The 25,689-nt window shown below is 37.8% G+C and overlaps 1 protein-coding gene across 1 annotated transcript in view; it reads right to left on the minus strand.

The window, feature by feature from the left end:
• Positions 1–25,689, minus strand: part of EIF5B (eukaryotic translation initiation factor 5B) — a 36,051-nt gene that overhangs the window by 3,179 nt on the left and 7,183 nt on the right. The window contains exons 2-22 of the mRNA XM_030959306.1: positions 19,668–19,793; positions 19,490–19,577; positions 18,473–19,118; positions 17,795–18,015; positions 17,472–17,622; positions 15,758–15,853; positions 14,771–14,863; positions 13,259–13,342; positions 10,788–11,083; positions 10,068–10,175; positions 9,840–9,950; positions 8,930–8,997; positions 7,640–7,781; positions 5,956–6,087; positions 5,120–5,302; positions 4,842–5,003; positions 3,134–3,265; positions 1,709–1,840; positions 1,523–1,599; positions 1,253–1,417; positions 133–271 (exon numbers count right to left, since the gene is read on the minus strand). Of these exons, the coding sequence (XP_030815166.1) occupies positions 133–271; positions 1,253–1,417; positions 1,523–1,599; positions 1,709–1,840; positions 3,134–3,265; positions 4,842–5,003; positions 5,120–5,302; positions 5,956–6,087; positions 7,640–7,781; positions 8,930–8,997; positions 9,840–9,950; positions 10,068–10,175; positions 10,788–11,083; positions 13,259–13,342; positions 14,771–14,863; positions 15,758–15,853; positions 17,472–17,622; positions 17,795–18,015; positions 18,473–19,118; positions 19,490–19,577; positions 19,668–19,793 (3,352 nt within the window). The remainder of the gene's footprint in view (positions 1–132; positions 272–1,252; positions 1,418–1,522; positions 1,600–1,708; positions 1,841–3,133; positions 3,266–4,841; positions 5,004–5,119; positions 5,303–5,955; positions 6,088–7,639; positions 7,782–8,929; positions 8,998–9,839; positions 9,951–10,067; positions 10,176–10,787; positions 11,084–13,258; positions 13,343–14,770; positions 14,864–15,757; positions 15,854–17,471; positions 17,623–17,794; positions 18,016–18,472; positions 19,119–19,489; positions 19,578–19,667; positions 19,794–25,689) is intronic.

A 25,689-nucleotide genomic window follows, 5' to 3' on the forward strand; every position in this document is an offset into this window, starting at 1 on the left:
TCTGCAAGTCTGACCCTCATCTCCCACCAGCAATCTGTGCACTGAGGAAAAAGCATGCAAGCACTCCAAGGAGCATCATCCCGGGAAGTACCAGCTGGATCAAACATGCAGTGGGAAGAGGCCCTTACTTACATTTTTGCTAGGTACACACATGGGAGTCCCCTGCTTCACCTGGCCGGCCTCAACCACAACACCCATCACTATTGGGTCACGAGAGTTGAAAATGAACTGAGGGAGTATTTTCAACTTGCATGGAAACACTGCTATATGCCTGGAAGGTGACAAGAAAAGGCACTTTGAAAGATACATCCACTGTTCCAGTGTATCATTAACAGTTCTGCCTTCTCCCACACTTCTCGGGCATTCATTCTAGGAGTGTTACTTGGAGAAAAGCAGGAAAAAACCTCTTTTCCAGTCTTACTAATTCTAGTCCATACCTGTTCTTCAAGAACTACAGGGAGTAATAATCATCCATGCCTGGCATGGATTTTAATTTGACAGGCTTGAGCACTCAACTTAGACCAAGACCAAAGGAGTAGTAATTTTACAGTGTAATTATAGCCTCACAAGAACTCAGGAATAGAAATATTGCTGCCTGAACTCCAGAATGTCAAGGGGCTTTTTTTGCCAAGTGAACAAATACATTTAAAAGCTGAGCTAAACAAACTCAAGTTGGGATCAATATGAAACGAAACACATTTTCATTTATTTTGACCATCCTTATTTTACCGAAGACCACCCAATGCCACATGATTCCAAAAATTAATTATGGGTCCCTATAAATCCTTGAATGATTACATATTCATGTTACTGCAGTCAGAATTAAGCCCTCTACACTGGGATGACATGAATATGAAACAATAGAATCCAAATCCTTTTATTTTTGTTTTTTTAGCTCTGCAAGACTAACCCATCTGCCACAATCTTGGAAGAGAAGTCAAGTACAGAAAGCAAACTGGAATAAGAACACTCCATATTACACAACTGTTCTAGCTGAATCCCGCATCTGCTTCACAGCTTTCACAGCTCTCACCCTACTAGGCCTAATCCAGATCTAAACAATTAGACTGGAGCACTGAATTCTTGAAAACTGACAATTTATTGTCCTGCCATAATCCTCCTCTCCTCCCTTTCCATCAGAATCATATGCTAAAGTAATAAGGAAACAAGTAGTTAAATACAGCTTCATTTATACTAAAATAAGAGAGACGCTTATTTGGGAAATATCCAGAAGACAATTGCTCATACTTACTTGAATTCCTCTTGTTTCTGTTTTTTGTAATCTTGTCTATACTTTGTGAAGGCATCAAATAAGTGATAAATGATTTCAGCACTAAAGATGCGAACTCCTAAGCTGTCGGCCATCTCCTGTGCGTCCCGCTCAATCCTCACGTCGAATGCCAGAATGACGGCATACCTGCAGGAACAGCAGCCCAGAGGTTCAGCACAGGGCTCCCCACAGAGCAGAGCAGCCTGCAGCACCACTGCACATTTATCAGCACTGCACAGCAAAGGTACTCACTGTGGGTCATGCTCCAACATAACTGAGGCCTTCATAACATCTTTTTTATGGACAGGACCAATATTAATTCCTGAATACTGTTGAAGAAAGCCACAAAAATCAAGTCACTAATCTCTGAGTGAAAAGGAAACGTTTACTGACTAAACACAGAATCAATGGCATCAGACAAAGCACAGTAGTACTTACTGGCACTTCTGATGTTTTAAGAAATTCAAGTAATGCCTCTAAAGAGCCTAAAGTAGAAGCCTGGACATAAACACCTTTCTCTTCTAATTTGATTGCATTCAGTGTTTGCTTCAGTTCATGTATTAGTTCATCCTTTAGGAAAAAAAAGGGAGAGAAAACAAGTTTTAGTTCTATTGCTATTTATGCCTCAGGGTACAAAATCTTCCTGTTCATGAGCTGCTGAAAACAGGCAACAGCCATGGTGATAAGTCCCAGGTGACAGAGCTGCAGTGTAAATCATACATAGCCTGTGCAATACTGTTTCTGGCATTAGAAAAGGCTGAGCTGAACTAGACCTGAGGATTTTGCAGGAAGATGATCATATAAAACTGAACACCTTCAGAGCTGGTAACATTTCTCTGCAGATCACACATCACTTTCCCCAGCACTACAAGTTTCTGCTGGCAAGGCTGAGCAAACACATGGCCCCACATTGTGCGGCAATGCCTTGGCTGCCTGGGGATCAATGACAAAAGCTGACACCTAAAACCATGAGCTGGAAAGGATCCTGAACACTCTTCAGGCCTGGGTACCAAACAGGATGCAAGAGCAGCAAAGCCAATTTGTTGCTTTTAGAGAAGTGAAAAAACCACATTTTTTTAGAGCCTATGCCTTCTAACCTCAAACACTAAAGTCTCTTGCTCTGGCAGATGGATGGGTTCTGGCATTGAATTTTAGTCATTGTGTATCTACTACCAGTAGTACACTTGAAGTAAATACTCATACGGACCCAGCAACAAGGTCCGTGTTTGGACATCCCAAAAGTTTAACCTCCCTTAAAAGGCACAAATAAATAGACAGAAGACTAAAGGAAGACTATGATTAAAAGTAAACTAGCAACGTGTAAATTGGCAACATGTAAATTAAAAGTAAATTAGCAAGCTAACTTGCTGCCTTTGGAGAAGCAAAACACACAGAGCAGTTTTGAGTTTAGGATAGCTGCATCCTTTCCTCTACTGTTTTTAACATGTAAGTCACAAAAGAAATTTTGCAGAAGTCTTAAATTAGCTTTGCAATTAGGAGAGTTTGCAGAACTCCACTAGTAGATATGTACCTAATATAATTTGATTAGAATATATCCATAATTTACTACAAATACCAAATCAGTAATTAACAGAGCCAAACTATGCCATGATACTTGTTTTCAAACCTTATTGTAGCAGCAGAGACACCCCAACAAAATATCAGGAAAAAAACTGATGGTCAAGATACTGAAAATATCATACCACCAAAGCTTCACATGGGCACAAAACATGTTACTGGAACAGTTTTTAAAACAACCAAAAAACCCAGTTATTTGCAAACTGAGCTCTCAACATTTGAGTTTCATCACCAGAGAGCTCAAGTTACCCTCAGTGTGTTGTAGTTCAACATCAGCCACCTCACCTTGAGGACTGGGACTTCATCCTCTTTATGAGCTACAAGCAATGGCAAACCAGCCAAGGTTTTTTCCAAATCTTTCCCAAGAATCTTCACACCTTGAGCAGCAACAACCTCTTTGTGTTTTTCATACTGGTTCTGAAAAAGAGAATATACACACTAGCAAAGAGTTCTGTGCTGAGCAGCTGAAGAACACAGCAGGGAGCAGTGAAGTGCAGCAGCTCCCAACTTTCATCATGATTGTCTTTGCTTTGCACTTGCACCTTTCAGTCCTCCTGCTCCTCTCCCTTCAGATACCCCCTGCACCCCTGCCGAGGTGGGCAGGGCACAGGGAAATCTAAAAGCAGAGAAGGGGGCCAAAAAGGAACATGTACTAGAAAAAAGCAAGCAACAATAGGCATCTACTCACTAATAAAACCCACAAATTCAGCCCCACAGGCAAGTGATGGGAAGATGCCAACAGCTTTACAAAAACACTAAAGCTTAGCTGACACACAGTCCAAGCCGCTCTGCAGGAAGGGCTGTCTCACTCTCCCAGCAGAGGCCATCCAGCCTTCTCATGTGCTTAATTCCATGTACAATTTCCCAGGTTCTCTCCCCATCCAGGGGAACCTCAAAGATGTCACATTCAGGGCATGGCTCTAAGACATAACAAAACCAGTTATTTCTGAAGATCTTTAAATTGATGTCGGAAGGATTTTCTGATTTGTTTCCTGATTTTTTATTTAGATGTCCCATCCTTTTCTTAAAACTGCAAGGCAGCTTCCTTCCCCAATAAGCACTTTGATCCTGCAAACCTCTATCCTTTAGCCCTCCACTCCAAGAATCTTTTTTTTATTTCAAGGATGACAATTCCATATGAACGAGCTGAATCAAAATGCATCCTCACTGCCTGCATCAAAAAAGCCCAACAGCTACCCTAGGTTTACTTCTCCAACTCAGGGTTCCCAAACCTAAAAGGTTTATCCTATTACATTCACCTAGGTTATCTATATGGTCTTCTTGGCCTTAAAACAAGTCTGTGCAGACATTTATTCCTTCCCTTTTAAACAGGAAACATCAAAGCAGTTCTTTTCATCATCTCTGAACTGCATGCATTAAACTTAATATACGTATTAATTTATTTACAGCCTTTTGATTCTGTGTCTCCTCCTCATTGCAAGGAAAGCCACGCAGGAAGGATTTTAAATTCAGGGCCTCTCCTAAGGCTAATAAGGGCAGCAGAACCTACAACTCTTGAAAATGCCTCTTGAAGAGGCTGCAGATTCTGCAGAAGTCCTGGTCATGGCCACTCACCAACCAGCCCTAGAAACTCATGTGTCCACTTTTCTCAAATGTAAGTGTATATGGTTTTTGTTACTAAAAAACCACTTCTACTAATATTATAACTTTAACTCAGAAGTTTCTGTACTGGTACACTCCAGTTTCCATTTGAGATGGGCATCTCTTGAATCCCTTATTAAAGCATACACACCCTAATCCTCACTGCAACGTAATTCCTTGATCATTCTCTCTGCCACTGCTGTGACAACACACACCCCAACATGAATATACAAGTACATTTTCAAAAAAGACACCAGATTTCCCCTGCAGTCCCCTTGAAAATCCCTTTAGATACCATTAATATAACCACATTCTACTACATTCTCTTTTTATAAAGCTTGATTTAATTTTTTCCTGGTTATAAATGTCAGTACAGTAACAGCTGCCATACCTTAACTCGTAACTCCTTCATAGGAGGAGGCAGCAGCAGACCTCTAATCTGAGTCACGATAGGACCTTCTACCCCAGGAACAATAATGGTGTCTCCTTCTCTCAGACGTCCATTAATCAGAATAACATCTATGGTCGTGCCCATGCCTGGCAGTGCTTTAACCTGAATAAAAGGGGAAAAAAAGTTAAGCACTGCAAACACACAGTTTTTACCAGAAGGAAGGATGCAGAGAAGGGAGAAATTTCTATATGAATTTTAAGAAAGGGTTGCTGTATTACCTCCATGACTTGAGCTCTCAGCTCCTGACACTCAGCCAGTCTCTTGGTCAGCATGGTTTGTGTGAGCTCAACAAGAAGAGCTATCAGACTTCCCATGCCATCCCCTGTGTGAGCAGAGGTAGGTACAAGAGAAACAAAAGTGCGGGGATCCTTATTCTCATAAAACAAGGCAGCGTTCAAGCCCTGCAACCAGGATTAACAGTTACATAGGGAAAAGCACATATACACATCAGTATTGACAGTAACATTCAACCCCAGGCAAATACCACTGCATTTTTAAAAGCCCAATTTAGAAAGCCAACAGTGTTACTGACAGCATGCTATGGAACAGGAAGCCTCAATCCACACTTGGAAGCAGTATGGGATAATTCTACAAAGCTAATTACCCCATCTAGCTTCTAGATGGCATTATATGTCACCAACAGAGGAAGTTCCCAGAACTGATGCGATTAATACCCTGCCAGCATCCAAGAGAAAGAGACAGATGGGATTCTCTCAGGCTATGCCCAAAGAGAAAGAGAACAGTGACAGAAAACCTCAACTGCTATTCATGACTCTGTTGACCAAGCACAGAAATTAGCTTATTTTTCTCCAAACCAGCAGTAAGGAAGGAGCAGTTAAAATTATGCAAAATGTAAAAACAACAAAGTGATTTATAAGAGGTTAACACCAAGATGTCGGAAGAGATGCAACAGCTTTCTTGATATTCCAAGTTGTTTCCAGGAAAGGGGAAAAAACAAAACAAAACCCACCCACTCACCCAAAACAAACCAAACCACCATACACACCTCTTCACTAGCACTTTTAAGCAAAGAAGCTTGAATATTCCAACCTACCTGTTTTGCAAATTCCACTATGATAGCTTTTGCACGTTCTTCAAATTCATCTTTTGTATTCTTTTTCTGCTTCTTTAAGGTGACAGCTACATCTGTATCTGGACTTTTTTTCCAGTCATATAACCTATCAATCTTGAAAATACAACAGTATGTCATCTTATGCAGCTTACTAAAGGGTGTCTTTATGCTTATGCCACATCATCAGTGAGAAATACTTTATCAACCAACTTAGCCAGCCATCTATCTGCTCCAGTAATCAATTTAAAGTGGTCTTATTTGCTTTGGCTGCTATATTTAGCTCTGTTTATGTCAGGCAGCATTACAGAATAGCAATGTTTCTTCAGATTTTAAAAATTCAAGCTATAGTAATCTTTTCAAGCTATAATAAACTTTTTCATATGGAAAAAGATTATGTGCATAAATCACACCAAGGTTAAAATAAAACATTAGAAGAGACCTGTTTATAGATTCACATACACACAAAAAAACCCCAAAACCATGGAGTTGTTTGTGGTTTTTCCTGGAAAGAGACTACACTAGTTTTACAAAGAACTCCTAAAATTTACTGGTAACTATGAACCCTGTCCCATGTTGCTACAGAGAAGGGACCAGAGTGGGGTTGTTCAAAAGACACAACCATATTTCAGAAACACTTCCCCACTATAGCTGCCAAAGCAGGACAGACTTAGCCCAAAAATATATTTGCTGTAGAAATCAAAACCACATCTTAAGAAAATTCATTATAACCTGGTCAAATAATACAACTATAACTTAAAATGCAAGAGCTCTTAGCTATTTAATTTCAGGCTCACTGTAGGCCTTTGACAGCAACAAATAACAGTTGGGTCTTCAGGTCTGACCGAGAGAGAGCTCTCTACTACTCTGCCATAAGGTCTGGACACCACCCAAGAGGCTGTTTGTATTCTTTCAAAAAGTAGCTGGTTTTGGCAATGAGATAATGACCTCCTCAGTTCCAACCACCTTCAATCTTAAAGCTCCTTTCATTTTTGAAGTATATTGCAATTTTTACACTGCACTTGAATAGCCTTCTGACAGCTCTCCCTCAGTGTATCAGATGGCTTCCAAAGTCATTGGACATGAGTAATTTCCATATAGATATAATACTTGATTGAGTCATCACAAACAGGCAGCGTAATTTCTCATGCAGAGGATTTTAAAAACAGGGCTCAAAAGAACTGGTACATTTTCCATCTAATATTGCAAAGCCCAAAACATTCCCACCAGTGATCAACATTACTGCGCCATGGCCTGAAGTCAGCTTGTCTTCAAGCCAAACTGACCAGTATCAGTGGCTAAAATAAAGTATGACTGTCAATGTGAAGCTTGTGTTCGAATTTTAACAGAAAGTGGACACAAATCTATGTAAGTAGGCACAAGGGAAAAAACCCCACAATTGCAGTACAACCTCCAGAAGTATGAATCATATAGAGAAGTTACATAAGGCAACAAAATTTACCAGTCAGGACTCCAAGAACTGCAAAGCTCCCGTGGAGCCATTGTGGTATCAAGGACACAGAAAAATGCAACATACAGGACCCAAGAACCACCCCTTCAGATTTTACACAAAACAATTCCAGTTCAAGGAAGAAAAAAGACAATTGTCAAATGGCAATTGCACTATTAGAGTGGAGAAATATACTATTAGGATAAAAATCTATCCTACCTTGTTGAGAGCTACTATAAAGGGGCATTTCTTTGATTTCAGCAGATTTATTGATTCAATTGTCTGTGGTTCCAAACCATGCATGATGTCAACTACAAGTATAGCAATATCACAAAGTGAGCTTCCTCTATTTCTTAGATTGCTGTGACATTAAAAGACAGGGAAAAAAAATCAGTAATTTAGCAACTGAACCTTGTAAAAACACCAAGTACAATGTCAAACTTACGCTGACAAACAAAAAGCTAAAGCTCATCCGTTATTTGCCCTCAAAAATGTAAACCATTCAAATGACATTTTGTAATTTTCATTTAACAAAATACATTAAAAATGTGCAAGCAAAACTAAGAAATTATTATCCTGAAAGTTTTCATATTATTATACATTTTTACAATGCAAGATATGTTCTGATCGTTTTCTGAGCAACAATTGAGACAGTTGAAGTGAAATGCAGGAGTGTAAAACCTGAACACTCTGACTCTTTTTATATACTGCATAAACACTAAGGCTATCACGACTTTATACAATACAGGGTAAAGAGACTATCACATCTTTGTTGGCAAACAAAACCTGGCTAGAAGATGGAGAGCTGTAAGAGGTACCATGCCAAGGTACTGATCTGAACATTACCAAGTGCTCCACAACACAGCATTTCAATGCTTACAAAGGTTTTTACTGAAAAATGTCACATCAAAGTCTTAATCCTGTTTCGAGATTTCATCCAAGATCTCACCTCAGTGAGTTCAGTTGTGCTTGTCAAGTTTTACCCTTAAAAGCTGATTTAGTGGCTTGCCTGTATGCCACTGCTGTTCCTAGAATGCATTTGATCTCTGCTAAGACTCACATGACTTGTGTAATTAGTAACTTCCAATCCTACAAACTCAGTTACCTTAACTGGGACACTATGAATGAGAGACTAGGAAAAAAGTTTTAATTTTTCAAGTACTTAGGTCACCTGAAATCCTCACCTTTTTTCCTCCAGCTAGCTTCCTGCTTCCATCTTTCCTCTTACACTAACTATTTATTTACATGCTTTTTCAGATATTCATGGCTCAATTGGCACGAAGACAGAAAATTAATCAGCTATAAAAGGCCAGCAATTAACCAGATATAAAAAGCACCTGCAAATGAAGCAAATCCACTTAATTCCTCTACTTTAAGTTGGTTTTGTCGGACTTTTTTTCAAGTGAGAACTAGAACAATGGATTAAGCAAAGACCACACTTGGCTAAGAATATGTCCAGATGCTTTCGCCATCAGTTCTGAGAAGTACAGCATTCTGAGAAAACATTACCTGAAAGACTCATGTCCTGGAGTGTCGATTATCAGCATGCCTGGAATTTTTATGTTCTCTCTGTCAAACTAACATTTCAAAATATTAGCCATCTTGTAGAGATTACACAAGAAGAAAAAAGAACAAAATAAGAGCTGGCAACATTACTGACAGTCTGCACTTCAAAAATCCAGATACATATTTTAAGGCCAGCACCCTCTATAAACCAAATCAGTCAACAGTCATTTCAACATTAAAAAAATGATGCAGCACATTCCTTCAGGTGTCAACTAGCCACAAGCTAAGCTAAAATCTGTAAGACAAGGCAGACTACAGAAGAAAAGCCATTTCAGGGTAGTGAGATGTACCATCCTTGGTTTGATTATTTTCTCCTCTCTCTTTACAGGCTTACTGAGTGGAGTTAAATCTTGGAAAAAGCCACTACACCAAGGCTTTACAGCCAGTTGCTTCTGCAAGCAAAACAGGATATAGTATCCAAAACAAATGATACAGAACAGTTACTATGTCTGTAACATGATAAAATTCATCACCCAGAAATTGGCCAAATTTCAGTACACACAGCAAAAGGTAAGTTTTCAACACAAAATATACTCAAGAGGTTTCAAGAGTCTCAATTTACAATCAAAATGCTGACAAGTAAGTAGTCTGTGTACAGATGTGCACTGTCCAGAACAGAATGAACAGTACCTTCACATTTTTCTGAAAAAACAGCAATGCATTAATTGAAATCCAATGTATGAAAAATGAGACAGCCTCCCCTTTGCTGGAGGAATTATAGGAATTAAAAAACAATAGACCACAAAATTAGAGCAGGGGGAAGTATCTGTCCATGCCAGGAAATCTCACAAGGCCTTTATTAGTCTACATTTCATATTTGTTAAGATGCAGTTGTTGAAGTGCTGTAACTTACATTTTTTACCATCTTAGTTTGTTCATTAATAGCTTCAAGAGGAACATTAGTTGCACCAATCTGCTGAGTGATACCACCAGCTTCACCGTCCTGCACGTGAGTGTGGCGGAGCTAAAGACAAAACAGATCAGAAACTTCTGAGCACACTCCAATTCCTTCTGTCTTCAACCAAAAAAATAAATGCTTAAACAAGAGGCACATGCAGTGCTTTCACACTCCACACCTTACCTTATCTAAAATTTTGGTCTTGCCTGTGTCTACATGCCCCAGGACACAGATAACTGGGGCTCTGAGCTTTTCAGTGTTCATATTTTTGCTGTTTTCAGCTCGTCGTTTCTATGCAAAAGACACATAAAAATTGGTAAGTATAAACCAAAAACCACAGTTCACCTCTTGACTTGATTACATACACACAAACACAGAGTTGGTTGTAGGACTTATATTTTCAAGGCAATTTAAGGTCTGTCATCCCTCTTTTGGTAAATCAAAAATTTCTGACTAACAATTACATTTTTGTTTGGTTGGTTCTTCTAACAGTCTAGCAGGCAAACTTGTTATAAGCACTAACAGTAGCTTTGCTGAAGGTGCATTCTGAACAAGCACCTTGGGTGAGGAAACCAAGAACATTAGCAGCCACGAAAGCACGGAACAGTTTAGACACATCTTTTAGAACTTGAAAATATCTATCTGTAAAAAACAAAAGCCTCTTTTTCCAGGAGGTATATAGAGGTGGAGGGGAACAACACTTAAGTTGCCACCTTTGTGGTTAAGTTACCTAAAAACTTTATCTTCACACAAAACCAAGTACTTTTTTTCTTAATTAATACAATTTCTGAACCTGCTTAAATATTAGCCCTGACATAACCACCATTTTGACAAATTTGACAAAATAAACTGAAAATTAATCTGTTTGTTATACAACACAAGAATCCAAGTGTATCTCAATACCTCAATTCTCCGTTTAGCTTTGTCATAAGCACGCTCCTCCTTAGTGCGGTCATCGTCAGAGTCATACTCAGAATCAGAGCTAATTTCCTTGCTGGGCTTTTTTTCCATAGATTGTTTTCCAATAGCCTGGGAGCCTGGCTCTCTCTCATCTGAAGTCTTTTCATCCTCATCTTCACTGCCTTCACTGTCTTCAGATTCTTCACTCTCTTCTTCCTCTTCCTCCTCCTCCTCTTCCTCCTCCTCTTCATCATCAACTTCATTTTGTTCTTTGACTTCAATATGGACAGGTTTGCTCTCTGTTAAAAAAAGAAGAGTAAAGTAAAAATTCTCTATTAAAGTTCACATTTCTGGGGGGAGATGGGACCAAAAAGCAAGAGATTATTAGAGAAGAATGAGGACTGAGAGTAGGCTCTACAATAAGTGCTTGTCAAGATAATTTTTCAACTTCCAAGATAAAAAAAAAAAAAAGCCAAAAAAAAGTGTTTCATGTTCAGAGTTGTTGGCTTGTGCTTCAAATCCAGAAAGAAAGCAAATTTAGGATGGAGTGAAGAATGGCATTATCAGCACGCTTATGTTTAACATTATTTGCAAACATTCAGACATTCTTTAAATCATGTGCCCTTCATAAAGGAATCATGCCCCAACACCTTTTTAATAAAGCCAAAATACTCCAAATCATTACTATATGGATTCTGTACACTACTGATCAGGAAGGCACATTTAAGCAGACATAATAATCAGAACAAATGGTCTCTTTTATGCCTATTAAAAAAAAATCTCATCTTCAGGTTTTCTTAGATGGTTCAGAGAAGATGAGCATTTTTCATAGGAATTCTTCAATAAACAAACAAAAAAAATCAATAAGTAATTTTCTTTCTTTGAAAGCTTCCCATTTATAATCACCTGTAAAATCATAAAAGGCAAGCTGATGATCACTTTAAAATCATGGATTGTCCTCCTTACAATACTGCTGGCAGGCTCACTGCTCTTAGAGATTAGTAACATTTCCTTGCTACATTCATAGTCCATCAGCTTAGTACTACACTAAATCTAATTCCCCGGAAGGCTCTTTTTCTGTATCCCATTGGCAGAGCCTTCAAAGCCAAGCAGCAAGAAGTGCTATGTCCTCTCCAGGACAGTTGTGCCAGACTAAAACAAACACTCAAGAAGGCAAGCAGCCCTTAGAACTCAAAAGCACCAGAGGAACACATCTGTGATGGAATTAAATCCATTCTGGAGTATGTATCTGTATGTCAAGTATTACACTTGAAAGCACAGGTGTCAGAAGTATAGGCAAGTAACAAGTACTTGATGAATAAATAGTCTTTAAGAAACAATTAAGACATTAACAAAGCACCAAGTCCAATGATCAACTCCTGTTCAGGATGGCTCACAGAAATACACTTTCCTCCACCACCAGAAGAAAGTTATCCCGGCACTGTAGCACAGCCCTAAGTTTCCCACAAACATTGCTGTTGAGTACAAATAGAATATGGGCCTTGGCATACATGCACAGGAATATTTATGTTCTGGCAATTCTTTCCTTTCTTCTAAACCTGCCTCTCAAAGAAGCATATCATAGAATCACAGAATGGTTTGCGCTGAGTGGGACTTCAAAGACCATCTAGTTACAGCCTCCCTGCCAAGAGCAGGGACATCTTGCAGTAGAGAAGGTTGCTCAAAGCCCCATCCAACCTGGCCTTGAACACTTCCAGGGATGGGGATCCACAGCTTCTCTGGGCAACCTCTTCCAGTGTCTCACCACCGTCACAGAAAAGAAGCTCTTTCTCAACTAAACCTACTCTTAGTTTGAATCAATTTCTTCTTCTCCTGTCACTACATGCTCTTGTAGTCTCTCTCCCTTTTTCCTGTAGGCTCCCCTTAGGTACTGGAAGGCTGCAATTAGGTCACCCCAGAGCCTTCTCTATTCCAGGCTGAACAATCCCAATTCTTTCAGCCTCTCCTTGTAAAGAATTTACTATAACACATGCACATTTAACCTTCACACCATTTTATTCGCCCACTTCTTTGAAAACTTCTCGCAGGGGTACTGTCTTAGATGCTGCCAGATTCACGTAATAAAATACTACAATTTTGAAACTGTTACTAGAGAAATACAATACCAGGTAAAAGGTTTCCCTAAGCTCACAGAGATGGTTTAAGCACATATTAGAGAAGAGTATTTTTACTCCCATAACAAAGGACAAAATAATTACAACCCATTTATTTTAGATGGTAACTCCACAGAAGAGTATTTCCAAAGGGTTGTCTTAAGCAGTATTTGCATGGCTTCTGAAAGCTCTGCTTTTGAGAAGAGGTTCTTGTATGTATTTATCATCATACTTACCTCACAATTTATCTAACAGAGCGGAGGAAAAATCTAAGTAAAATAATGTTTTCTATAGAAACAGAAAACTTAGCCCAAAGCCTCTTAACCAGAAAAAACATACATTTGGTATTTACATGCCCACCTTTCTCTCCATCTTCATCACTAACCATAGCTTCCCAGTCATCCAGACCTGCATCTTCTGTGTCATCTTCTTCCTCTTTTTCTTCTGAAACCAAGAAACCCAATACTGAAGTTAAAAAAAGTCAGTCCAGCAAGATGTAACATTTTTAGATGCTCCTTCTTTTGACATACTGACAACTCCAACTTACAAGTTTGCTGTTACCGTAATTCTCTTGAAGTATCTCCACACTCCACAAAAAGAAGATGCTGCATACTTAAAAAATAATCTCCAATTCTCTCCACAAAAATCATGTAATGCTAGCATCTTTGCCTAGACAAACTTTTGTGGAAGAGACAGAAAACCTACTCATCTAGTTTCTGTCTGCATATCATGCCAATGCCTGCATAATGCCTGCCACACAAACCCATACCACAATCATGATCCTTGCAAGGAGTTGCCCAATTAACAGTCACCATGTGTAACAAAGTAGCAGAGAAACAAGAATATAAGTTACAGCAGAATTTTACCTAGTGAGAATATACAAATGGTCTATAAAAAGGACGCCAGGTGCCTTAACATAAATACATCATGGATTCCAGAAGCATTAAACATATTAATTCAGCAGGACTTCAGTTAGATTTATGAAAAGACTGCAGGTATTAGTAAGAGATGAATGGGAAAATGCAAACATACAACCCTCTCCAAAAGACGCATTATACAACATATGTTTGCTGCAGCATTTGTGTCATAACTTTCAGCTCTCTGAAATGAAGACTAAGTTCCACACTGCTAGAATATTAGCTAGGAACTAATGTTCTGCCAGTGAGCCCTTCTCTTAAGGCAACAGAATGGCAATCATGAGATAGGTCAAGCTAGAATCACAGGACACATTCAGCTTCGTTTTCAAAAGCTGCGCATTTTGTCAGTATTTGTCTGACTTAAGAAGGGTAAAAATTGAAATAGACTCCTTGCAGAGAAAGAAGTCCAGTACAATGTGATTTTGACCAAGCAAGTACCGTGTATAGGCAAAGATGAGGGCAACAGTCTGATCAGCAAACTTGCTGATAACTCAGTTTCACAAGCTAACACATAATCTCTTGATTCACCTATGAAAGCAAAACATCTGGCATAAAGAATACAATCACTGAATATTGCACTATCAATTCTAGAAGCAACATATTTCCTCCCTACTTCCACCTAACTGTTGACAAAACAGACTTGTAAAAGCAAGTGAAAAGTCAAGCGAGCGAATAAGGGACTGAATGTGCTCATTTGAGATAATGGATCAAGCCAAATGAACACTGGAGTTCACCCAAAATAAGGAACCTTTACCACACTCATTTTGAAGCTTCATGCCTTTTACTCCATAAAATTTCATCAATTCATCCCTTAAGAACGGAGGAAAAAAAAAAGAAAAGGCAACTGCCTCAAGAAAAGATGGCCATTCAGCCCTATCCAGCAAGGTACAATAACTATCATGCAGCACTGACACACAAGCTTATATGTTTGAAATTTATTAGCATTACCACCAACCTGGATCTACAGGAAGAGGAGCCTCCTCTTTTACTGGTGCTTCCAGTTCTACAGCGTCCTCAGCTGGGGAAGTTACCTCCACGCTTTCTGAAACTGCAAGACAGGAAATTGGTTGCTACATACTTTCAAAGTGCAAACTGACTGACAAACAGACAGCTCCACTCCAGCTTATTTGGAAAACACTTGGCCTTCTAAGCAGTTGAACACATTTATAAGATAGGTCAGCTATTGACACTAAAAACTCCTCACTTTCTTTAAAAGACTAGAGAAAACGAAGTAATACTAGTGAGCTACCCACACCTCCCCTGCTGTTCCATTAAAAATGAAAACTAAAAAAAAAAAGAAAAAAATTAATGATACTATTCAGATAAGCATAATTTTCAATTCTTTACAAACACTCCATAAATGATAAGCAGGCACGTAACTAATGTCAAAAAAAATTTAAAAAAAAGAAAAGGAAAAACAGCTAAGTAAGAAATACACCTGAAATTTTTAAACTAAGGGTTAGGCTTGAGAAAAGCCACAGTAATCCCCTGGAGGAAAGTAACAAACCACAAAAGTAAAAAACTGACACGTTCAACCTACATCTACCAGTGCAATGAATTCCAAGGTTTCAAAAATGCAAGCTCTTTGAATTGCTCTGAACTTGCACCCAGGAGCTGAAAACTGGTTTTATATACCAGAAAGCAAATGAACAAACTGTCTCCAATTTAAAAGTACTAAAACTAGGATCAATCTATTTTCATCCTGGGACAAACTCAGACTTTTAATTAAGTCACTATTATTTAAACTTCATTGTATTTGATGTACATATGCACACAAAGTATTCAACATCACATTTGTAAAAGGCCTTTACACCCAGTACATCCCAAACATTTAGAAAATCTAAATCCCGAAATGAAATTAGCTTAAGATCAGCTGATTTATTTTAGAAATACTTCCGGAAATGTGACTGATCAATTAGGTATCTCTATATAGAAACTACACCTTCTTTATTTTCTGGCTGCTGCTGCTTCTTTCTCTTTTTGTCTTCATATATTGGCCTCTTCTTTGGCACAGAGTCTTTCGATGGCACTTCAACACCTGCAAAAAAAAAAAACTGTTAAAAAGAAAACCCAGGTAATTAATAAACATAAACTTTGGTTTAAATAAGAACATGTTTTTTAAAAACTGGAAGATGGAGGAAGAAAGAGTAGAAAGTAGGTTCAATGCATATTTTATCAGAAAGTAGGTTCAATGCATATTTTTAAAAGCCTGAATTCAAAAGCAAGAAAACTTGAATGAAGTATAGTTCTTCAGATATTCCTGACTGCTCTCAAAAAGAAGTCAGATAACTGGAGGAAGGCAATGGCAATGAAACAAAAAATAAAGCAATCAGATTCTACGACTGCAGGTTTGAAGTTATCTCAAACCTGCATAAAATGCCGTGAACACAAATGTCATGATTAACAATTTAAGGTCTGCTATGTAAAAATTCACTTAAAACCTGTCTGCCAATGGTCCTAGTTTCAGACAATTTGGAGCAGTTCACAGGCACAACTCTTCTTAAATGCTTAAGGTTATTCAGCAGAATACATTTTCCATTTTGCTGTGAGGGAAGGTTTCTGTTTTTCAATTTGTTTTGTTTGTTCAGGTTTTTGGGTTTTGGTTTGTTTTTCTGTTTTAAAGGTTTTTTAATTGTACAATACTGATGGTTTCAGGTATTAAAATAATACCGGTTCAATTCACCAGCTTAATCTTTGCCTCACCAGGAAGTGGGTGCTGTAATATATGAAGGGATTCCATCAAAACCAGAAGTTTGGTGCAAAGACAAATTAGAAACTGATTTACTGCTGCACATTCAAATTTTTTTTCAGGTACTGAGTGATTAATATTGCAAATCTGACAAAAATCCAGTTGTAGAGGCACAAATAGAAAGATTCTACTAGCTACAGCAACAACCATGGAGAAATAGCCTTCATGTATGTTTAAGAGCTCCAAATATTTTACTAGCTATGAAGATTCCTACATTTATACACCCACCTACCAGTAAAGTGTCAGATAAGTGTACTCTACAAATACACTCACTTCCCACAAATTACTTTCTTTTTTTAGTCATAAACCAGTTACCAAGAACAATTTAGGACATTTTACTTACAACATATTGGACAATTTTACTTCATTCTAATTGAGACAGATTATATTTCACAGAAAAGCAGGAAAGCTCTTACATACTCCCGGCAAATCCCAGAGAAAAACATACCTTCTCCATGGATTTTCCCATTGTTCTTGAAGCAAAACAGTGCACTTGCCTAACTAAGCATGTGAATTAATTCAACAAGATCCAGATCACTGGTCTTACAAGATCTTCAGCACAGCCCATGTGCTTTTCCTGGCCTTTAGAGTACACCACTTGTTTAAGTGCTTTTTCCTAAGTTCCACAAGTAACATCTTTAAATTGCAAGTAGACTATATTAAAAAGCTGGATATTCAAAGTGTAAGATAAAAATACAGGCACTTAAATCTGCTTAAGAAATAAAGGGGAAAGGAGGGCACACAATGCCTTTCTTGACAACAGAGCAGCTTTACATGGAATCACTCAGTACTTGCCCTCCTAGCTCCAGATAGAAAAAAAATAAACACAGAGCCATAATGGATATAAAGTTTGGTTGGGGGTTTTGGTTCAGCTTGGTTTTAATAATTATTAAGCTCTACTGCTTACCCTGAGCTTGGAGTAGTTTAAGAGTAGCCTCTGCTCTGGCTCTGGCTTCTCGCTGAGCTTTTGTTAAAAGTTTTCCCTCTTTCTTCAAACGCTCCTTCCTCTCTTTTTCCTTCTGTTTCTTCCTTTCTTTCCTCTCTTGCTCTAATCGTTCCTAGAAAAAGATAAATAAACATGCAGAAACTCTAAAGCATGCTTTACACAAAAGCTGCCCAAGTACATTCTGTTTACAAGAACATATTAAGGATTAATTCACTAAGTCCACCAGGAAGCAGACAGATTAAAGTTACTCCCTTATTTTGTCCTTGGAGTGAGAGATACGGTACCTCCTCTTTGCGTTTTGCTTCAAGTTCTTCCAGTCGTCTTATGCGTTCTTCCTCCTCTCTTTTTGCCCTTTCCTCCTCCTCTTTCATTTTAGCCAAGGCCTCTTGCATGGCTTTAACTGTGGCTTTACTGGGACCCTTCTTCTTCTCTTTCTCTTTTTCTTCTTTCTCACCTTTCTTTTTTTTCTTGTCTTTTTTCTTTTTGTCCCCCTCATTGTCATCAGCTACAGAAAGAAGAGGCATATTTTCAAAGACCCCAGAAATTTCAGAGATACTCTAAGTAAAATTTATGCTTCTAATATGATAAATCATATCAAATGAGGAATATTTTCACTAGCTACTACATAAACATTTCATAATGAAAACAACTAAACTCTCTTACGTCAGGGCCTGAAGTCCTAAAGTATCAGAAAAACAGGGAAGTGAAAAAGTACTCTTGCAATACAGAACTGTAATCATACACTGTAATGAGAATTCACCATTTGGCTTGTTTTCTCATATACCTGAATAAACTACAGGCCAGAAAACACAGCCGCCTGTGAGCCAACACAAAGGCAGACAAGGCTACCAAATTTCTAGTATTCACAATTCAAAATAAACCAACACACTATGCCTGGCATCTCTCTGGCCTTATGAAAACTACAGTATTTAATTTAAAGTTTAAGAAACCATGTCACAAACCTTCTGTTCCTGCAGCAGTCTCTCCTTTCTCGCCAGGGATTGCTGTAACTTCAGGAGAAGCCTTCTCTTCAGCTTTTTTTAGAGGTTCCTTTGGTTTTGTTGGTTCTTTACCACCTTCTAATTCTTCCTTCTCTTTCTGCTTCCTCAATTTGGCTTTTTCTTCTTCACGTTTTTTTCTTTCACGTTCTTTTTTTTCTGCCTTCTTCTGAGCCACTGTTTTTACTTTGAATGAAGGTTCTTCTTCATCATCCCCACTCTCTGCAGCAGGAGCAGACTTTGGCTTTTGGTTTTTCTTTTGTCCTTTTCTAGACTGGGAAACCTCATCTGATTCATCACCACTCTCGCCTGCAGACACTCCTCCCCCACGCTCTTTGCTTTTTTTAATGTTAGTTTCATCTTCTTCTGACAAATCGTGTTTTTTATTTGACTTCTGCGTTTTCCCTTTGCTTTTCTTATGCTGTGTCTCATGATCATCATCATCACTGCCAGAAAGCATGTCTTGTTTTGCTTTCTGAGTTTTTTTAGATTTTTTATCTTTATCTTCCACTTCCTCACTGTCATAGTCATTTTCCAGATTGGCTTTTTTATTCTTTCCTTTTCTTTTTTTATCTTGCTTTGATATGCTTTCTTCATTGTCATTTTCAGCCTGGTAATTAAACAATTCAATAATCAGCCATGAAAATTACTTGCCATCATGAACTAAGCATTGAGATACATCAAGAAAAACCCCTCTTATTGAACACAAAGTTTGAAAGCAATAACTACTCCTGCTGAGTGTACCATACTTCAGCCCATAAGTAAGATTTATTCTGATTGGATTTGAATAGTTGTCAGCATGACTACATTGTTTTTGTGACTGACTTTTTACTATGAAAATATGATCAAATACAATTAAAAGACCATGCTAGCCACACATTTCACATAGGATTTCTACTACACTAGAAGTTCTCTGGGACAGAAGTATCTCATATTTTAATTATTTCCTGTTAAAAAGCCCACCTCCCTCTCAGTGTTCACCTTTCCTGTAGAAGGTTGTTCCCTGTCAACTTTCCCTCCTTGCGCCTCTATGGACAGTTCCTCCAGCTCCTTCAGGATATCATCTTCACTAAAATAAGAAAGAAGTTTGGGCACTTAAGAAACTGAATTTTTGGACAATAAAGTAAGATCAGGCAGGTGGAAAAAAACCCTAACTTACTCAAAATCTTGTTTCTTCTTCTCTTTTTTCTTTTTGCCTTTAGATTTTTGAGGCTCTTGATCCTTTGCAGCTCCAGCACCTTCTATCTCAGCAGCAAGGGCATCAATGTCAATATCATCTTTTGCACTAAAATGAAGACGGAAAGCAGGGTTATCACTAGTTCAAACGTTAAGTTTATATAAGTAGAAGCCATTTGAATAAAAAAATAAAAGTTTCAAAATGCAAAATCAATCATAAAACATATGCAATGCAGGAAAAAATGCTCCATGTTTAACAAATGATTATGCACTGTTACCTTATTCCACTCAGTAGGAAGGGAAGGAAAAAAACCTTTACACATGTGGTCTGCTTGAAGGGAGGTGGAAAAATAAAACACATTCAGTTCTTGCAACCCCAGCATTGAAAGTTTGGCTGTGCAATTTGATGTAACTTCTTGGAAGAATGTAACTAGACTGTTTGACTTTGGTCCTCCAAAAGATAAGTTGTTCAGCCCTTCAATTCACAGCTGTCACTGATAGAAAAGCAGCCACCACAATCAAAGTGTAAAAATGAAGCAGAAATTCACAACCAGGGGATATCTAAGAGATATTTATCTGCTCCTTCAAACACCCTTTAGCAAACAAAAAAACCTGCTGTATTTTTATTCAGCAAATAAGTGAAAGTTCTCTACAGCTTCCAACCCACAATAACAGTTACCTGTGCTTTGCCATCAGATAAAAAATTGTATTACCCTTCAAGAAAAGAAGTCACACAGATGAACAGAGTTCAGCCCCAAGCCAGACTTTAAAACATATACTGAAAAATACCAATGTAGTTGGCAAGCAATCATTTGTACCACTTGCTTTAGTATTACCTCTCTGAGGCCTAAAGAAAGCCAAAGAAGTTTTTGTCCAGGCATTTTACCACCTAATCACACTCACAGTACAATTGTAAGAAAGGAGACTTACTTATTCCATGCTTCACACTTAGAGCTTAGATCAAAACTGGTCTGATGCTACTTTTTATCACAACTTGCAGTTTCAAAACCCATTTAATCAATAAGCTGTTAATATTTCATTTAACTGCCTCTTAGATAACTGGACAGAAAACTGTTGTTTTACAATTTCACAGTCTCATTTATTAGCACCCACTCAGGATAAATCAGCCAAAGGCTGACTCACCAAAAACCCAAAACTATATCTAGAAAATAAGAGAAATAAATTTCTTCCAGATTCAGGACTTTCAAGATATCAGCAAATTCTAAACTACCAGAGCTTCAGTTGTCCCAATTTATAAATCCAGAAGCTGAATCTTAATAAAGAAAACCAAGTATTTCATTAGTCAGCTACAGATTCTAAAATTCAGTAAGTCTAAGTTGCAGTTCTTTTTGCAAAAAGGAAAGGGCTGGATTCTTCTGCAAGTGAATGCTGATATATTGGGAATACGCAACTCACCAAAAACTGTCTCCATGTGACAACAGCACAATTAAGCAACAAAGTATGTCATTTCTTTAAAGGCCAAGATTGATTATTTGTATTTTTAAGATCTTATCTTTTCTTCTGGGTAGACTGGACAAACCAAATAAAAAGCAGCACAACAAAGTACCTCACAGTACCTGTATTGCCAGAGATATTTTTAGTCAAGAGAAGAAAAAACACACCTAAAATACACCTAGTAACACTTCCTCAAGCGCTGATTTGTAATACATTTGTCAAAAGAAGCGTTTCTCTCAAATAGCTAATTCAAGTTCTCTAAAGTAACCCTCACCTCCCTCAAGAGAAAATACACATTTTGGCCATTCTCACCCTAAGATGATTTGATGCTTCAGCAATTAAAGTGCCATTTTTATAAGCAGTTTAACTGGCTGTATATCAGGGGTAACAGCTGAAATAAAAATGCCACTCACTTCTATACCTAGAATTAAAGCCCTAATGTCAGGCTAACTACATTATATCCAGGCCTACACATAGGCCCTCAAACTTGTTTTTGCATTAATTGCTGAGTATCAAGTTTATTAAGCACACTTGCTTACCTTCTTTTCCTCTAGGAGTTAATGGAGGAGACTGAGTCATACCCAAGCTTGAAGTAGATTTAAAACACCAAAACATGTGCTCTACTACTACTTCCTCCAAGGCTGTACTGCTCCCCTTACTACAGGATCTTAACCCTGTGGTTGTTCAGATACCAAAGCACCAGGCCCTTAAACAGCTCATATTTTACATGGATATTACCAAGGCTGACTTTTCACAATGCAGTTTAGCAGAAAGTTATGTCCAAACACAAAACACATGGGTTTTTTGCTACAAGCAAAGAAGATGTCATATCTCATGTGGTATCTCATGTTTTCCAGGGTACAGGCTTTGAGAGGGTAAGGTTTTATTTGCTGTTAAATCAACTCACTACAACTGAACTTTCAAGAAGAAAAGTTCTTTAGGGGAAAAAAAAACACCTCAAACACTGAAAAGGCTACTTGACAGACATTAAGTTTTCACACCCACCAGCAAGAACAGTTTAGGAGGAATAATAATAATAATAATAATAATAATAATAATAATAATAATAATAATAATAATAATAATAATAATAATAATAATAATAATAATAATAATAATAAATAATAATGATCACCCAGCTGTCACAATATCGGCATCAATACAAAAGCCTTTCCAAACTTGTCTTTCACTGTTTAGTTTCTGAAAAAATGGTCAATGGTTTCTGACCAAAAAAAAAAAAAAAACAAAAAAACCCCAAGCAAACAAACAAAACAACCAAAAAATCCTCTATACTTTCCACTACACTTTCATTTACTAAGAAGTGACAGAGCAAGCTTCAAGTATTTGAGCCTCAGTGAAGCAGGAAGTAAAATTAAGGCTGCATGCAATTATAGATATAGCTATAACTTATAATAACTAACAAGTAAGAATATCATTGGAAACCTAAGGAATTCCAACACTGGTTTCCATTACTATAAGTTTATTCCCATACTGATCTTGAATTTCCTTAGCTTTTAAAACTCTAATAATATTCCACTAAGATTTCATAAGAAAGCTGAAAAGAAAATTAAGAAGGTGCTCCCCTCCACTCCTGGGAGATTCTTATTCCTTTTAATAAGGAACCATTACACTTAGACACATAACATGTATCACATTTCCTATGGGCATTGTTAGATACATCATGGAACTTTTTCTTGTAAAGGCTTTCAAGCAGTCCCCCAACACACATTTCAGAAACCCAAACATTCTTTCAGGAGCCTCCTTCTCCAAGATCTCCTAAAGGTCTCCATTCAGCCTTCACTAGGGTCCAACTCTAAGAGGGCTTGATACAGGAACTGGAAAGGACTGGAATGCTCATGAGGTTTTCAATTTTGACCTCAAACTGCTTTTGTATGAAGACTTCATACACAGATTTCACAGCCTCACTACCATAGACCATTCAAGCCATAATGCTTTGGCACTTAAAAAAAACCCTCACATTTCCCCAGCATAAGAGGCTCAAGGAGATCTGGAAAACAAAGTGCTACTGCACTGCAGAAATGGAGTTACTTCCCCGATTTTCCTTTGTCTTTGTTTCACAGACAAAGCCTAAGCCACCTCTGTTATTCACATACTTTGATTTCAGCCTCTATTTTTGTTGCCAGATATAAAAAGAGTTTTGATATTGCTAAAGCAGCATTTCAATGCATTAAATTACAGCAGGAATTAGGTGTATGTACTTCACTTAAACCTAAACAAGCAGTTTTCAAAAAAATGGCTGCAGACGTTTTTCCACAGAGGTCTGTGCCTAAGGCAGGGCAAAACTCTGCAGTGGGAAAATACAAGTCACATTAATTAAAGGAGAGTGCAGTAATCAATAACATGTACACAGAGATCACTATATTTCATATATCAAACAAAATATTTTTTCTTTAGAATTACATCAATAATCAAAAATAAAGTGCTCATCATTTTCCCTACACAATTTCACTGCCTTCTGCCATTTAAGCAAGATTACAGTAATGTAAATCTTTAAAATAGCACACAGAAACATTTACAGACTTTATACTGAAAAAATATTTCCCTTAATGCCCTAGAAGCTACATTAAGAACTCTACTGTCTGCCAAAAGGGTTTCAGTACAAGTTGTCTGCACAGACTAGTGAACACCTGTATTACATGGGAGAATCCACTTAAGGATAGATTCCTGAATATTCACTGGGTCACAAGTTAAAAGCTGTCCTAACACAACATTCTGTACAAAGCTAGGATCAAATATTCCCAGACCATCCCAAGTAAGTGTTTGGAGATTTTTATGACGGACACAGGCAACAGAAGAAGTTCAGTAACTTAACTCACACAAACAAAGCATCAGATCAGGCCAGTGACAGAAACTGATACCCAAAACACAACCTAAGTTGCTCATGTTAAACAAAAATGTTCAACAACAAATAAAAGCTACAATTCCAAATCCTGCCTATAAGTATTAAATTTCTTTCAGTGGGAAGAATAAAACAGCAAGGAAATAAAAGAGCTGTCACCTACCGCTGCTCAGTCAGATGTACAAAGACATCCAGTAGCTCTGCTATTTATAAGATCCCACACAGTTGCAAGCTATTGAGTCAGAAAAGGGAAAAAAAATCTCGTGACTGATAGATGCACAGTCCATAGGAAAAAAGCCAAAAACTCTACTGTGTTTCTCTTGCTGTTACAGCAAGGAAACAGTATTAAAGACTAGGAACACTTTAAAAACAAACCAACCAACACCTCAGCTAATACATCACATCTGCCAAAAAATACTAGAAACACCTTAAGGTGTTTGGTTTATTTTATCTGATGGGGTGTTTATTTTTTTTTTTAAACATGAGAAACAAGCACAGTTTTGGATGGAGTTCTTTTTCTGATGCAATAGCCTGCAACAACCAGAACCTAGAAATTCCTTGGGGAAGCCATCTGGATACCAGAGTTGACCTAAACACAAACTCTGATTTACACATACTGAAATTAACGTTAATCCTAGTTTTCGCATTCTAGGGTTTACTCTAGTCTTTTACAGGCATGCTTTCCCATTTCGGTTAACAAAAACCCTCACAACAGTGAAGTTGACAATTTCTAATACTTGTTCACAATTAGCAAGTTTTATTTTTAAGTACTGAAGTTCCACCATTTCTTTCAGTCAACAATATTACAGGTGTTTATCAGTGCACCACCCACCAGAACAGAAGCTGTCATGCTCCAAATCAAGATTTAAACCTACAATTCTCAAATAACAAAAAATATCAATGTTCTCTAATAAAGTACATCAGAACAGTTACAAGTACATTTCAACTATTTATCACTTCTCTCTTCCATGGAAGGTTAAAAACTTACTTCAAGTACTGACATAGTTAATACATTCATCATTAAGGGATTTTCATAGTGTGAACCTGCCATACTAAGGACAGATACTGTCTGCAACAGAATTTCTGTAACAGACAAATGTAGGCATGGAAATTTGAAAGACTTCCTCAGCACTGCCCAGGAAAACAAAGCCAAATGCAGGAAGACAGTACTACAGCTATTGAAATAAGAGTTAATAAGCTTTTATCATTTTTCTTTGCTCAATGAACTTCTGCAGCTAAAATGCATAATTGCCTTTCCTTGCCAAACAAGCTCTTCCAGCTTCCCCTGCTGGTTCTAGTGAAGGAGAGCCTGACCAAGAGCATTTCACAGACTTCTAATAACAGACAAGCTCTTACATTAGCAAGACCACCAGCAAACATGCATGTTTTCCTCCCATGCTTTCTTAAAGCCACACACAATTAGGACTTCCAGTACACTTATTACAGTACCTACAATACATATTCCCAAACAGAGGAAAAACTTCATTATAAACAGGCACTGTGCAGCTACACATGACAGAGATGGCATCCTGACTAGGCAGCAGAGATAAAGGACAAAGAAAAACTACTAATCCATTCAGGAACAGAAAGAGTGGAGCAATAGATTATACAAAAGAGCTGAGTTGCCCTCATTCATATCAATTTGACTCTATTGAAATTAGGTAAATGAAACTGTGGAAGAATTCAGCTT

This window comes from Camarhynchus parvulus, chromosome 1 (genome assembly GCF_901933205.1).
Source record: "Camarhynchus parvulus chromosome 1, STF_HiC, whole genome shotgun sequence".
NCBI classification, from domain to species: Eukaryota; Metazoa; Chordata; class Aves; order Passeriformes; family Thraupidae; genus Camarhynchus; species Camarhynchus parvulus.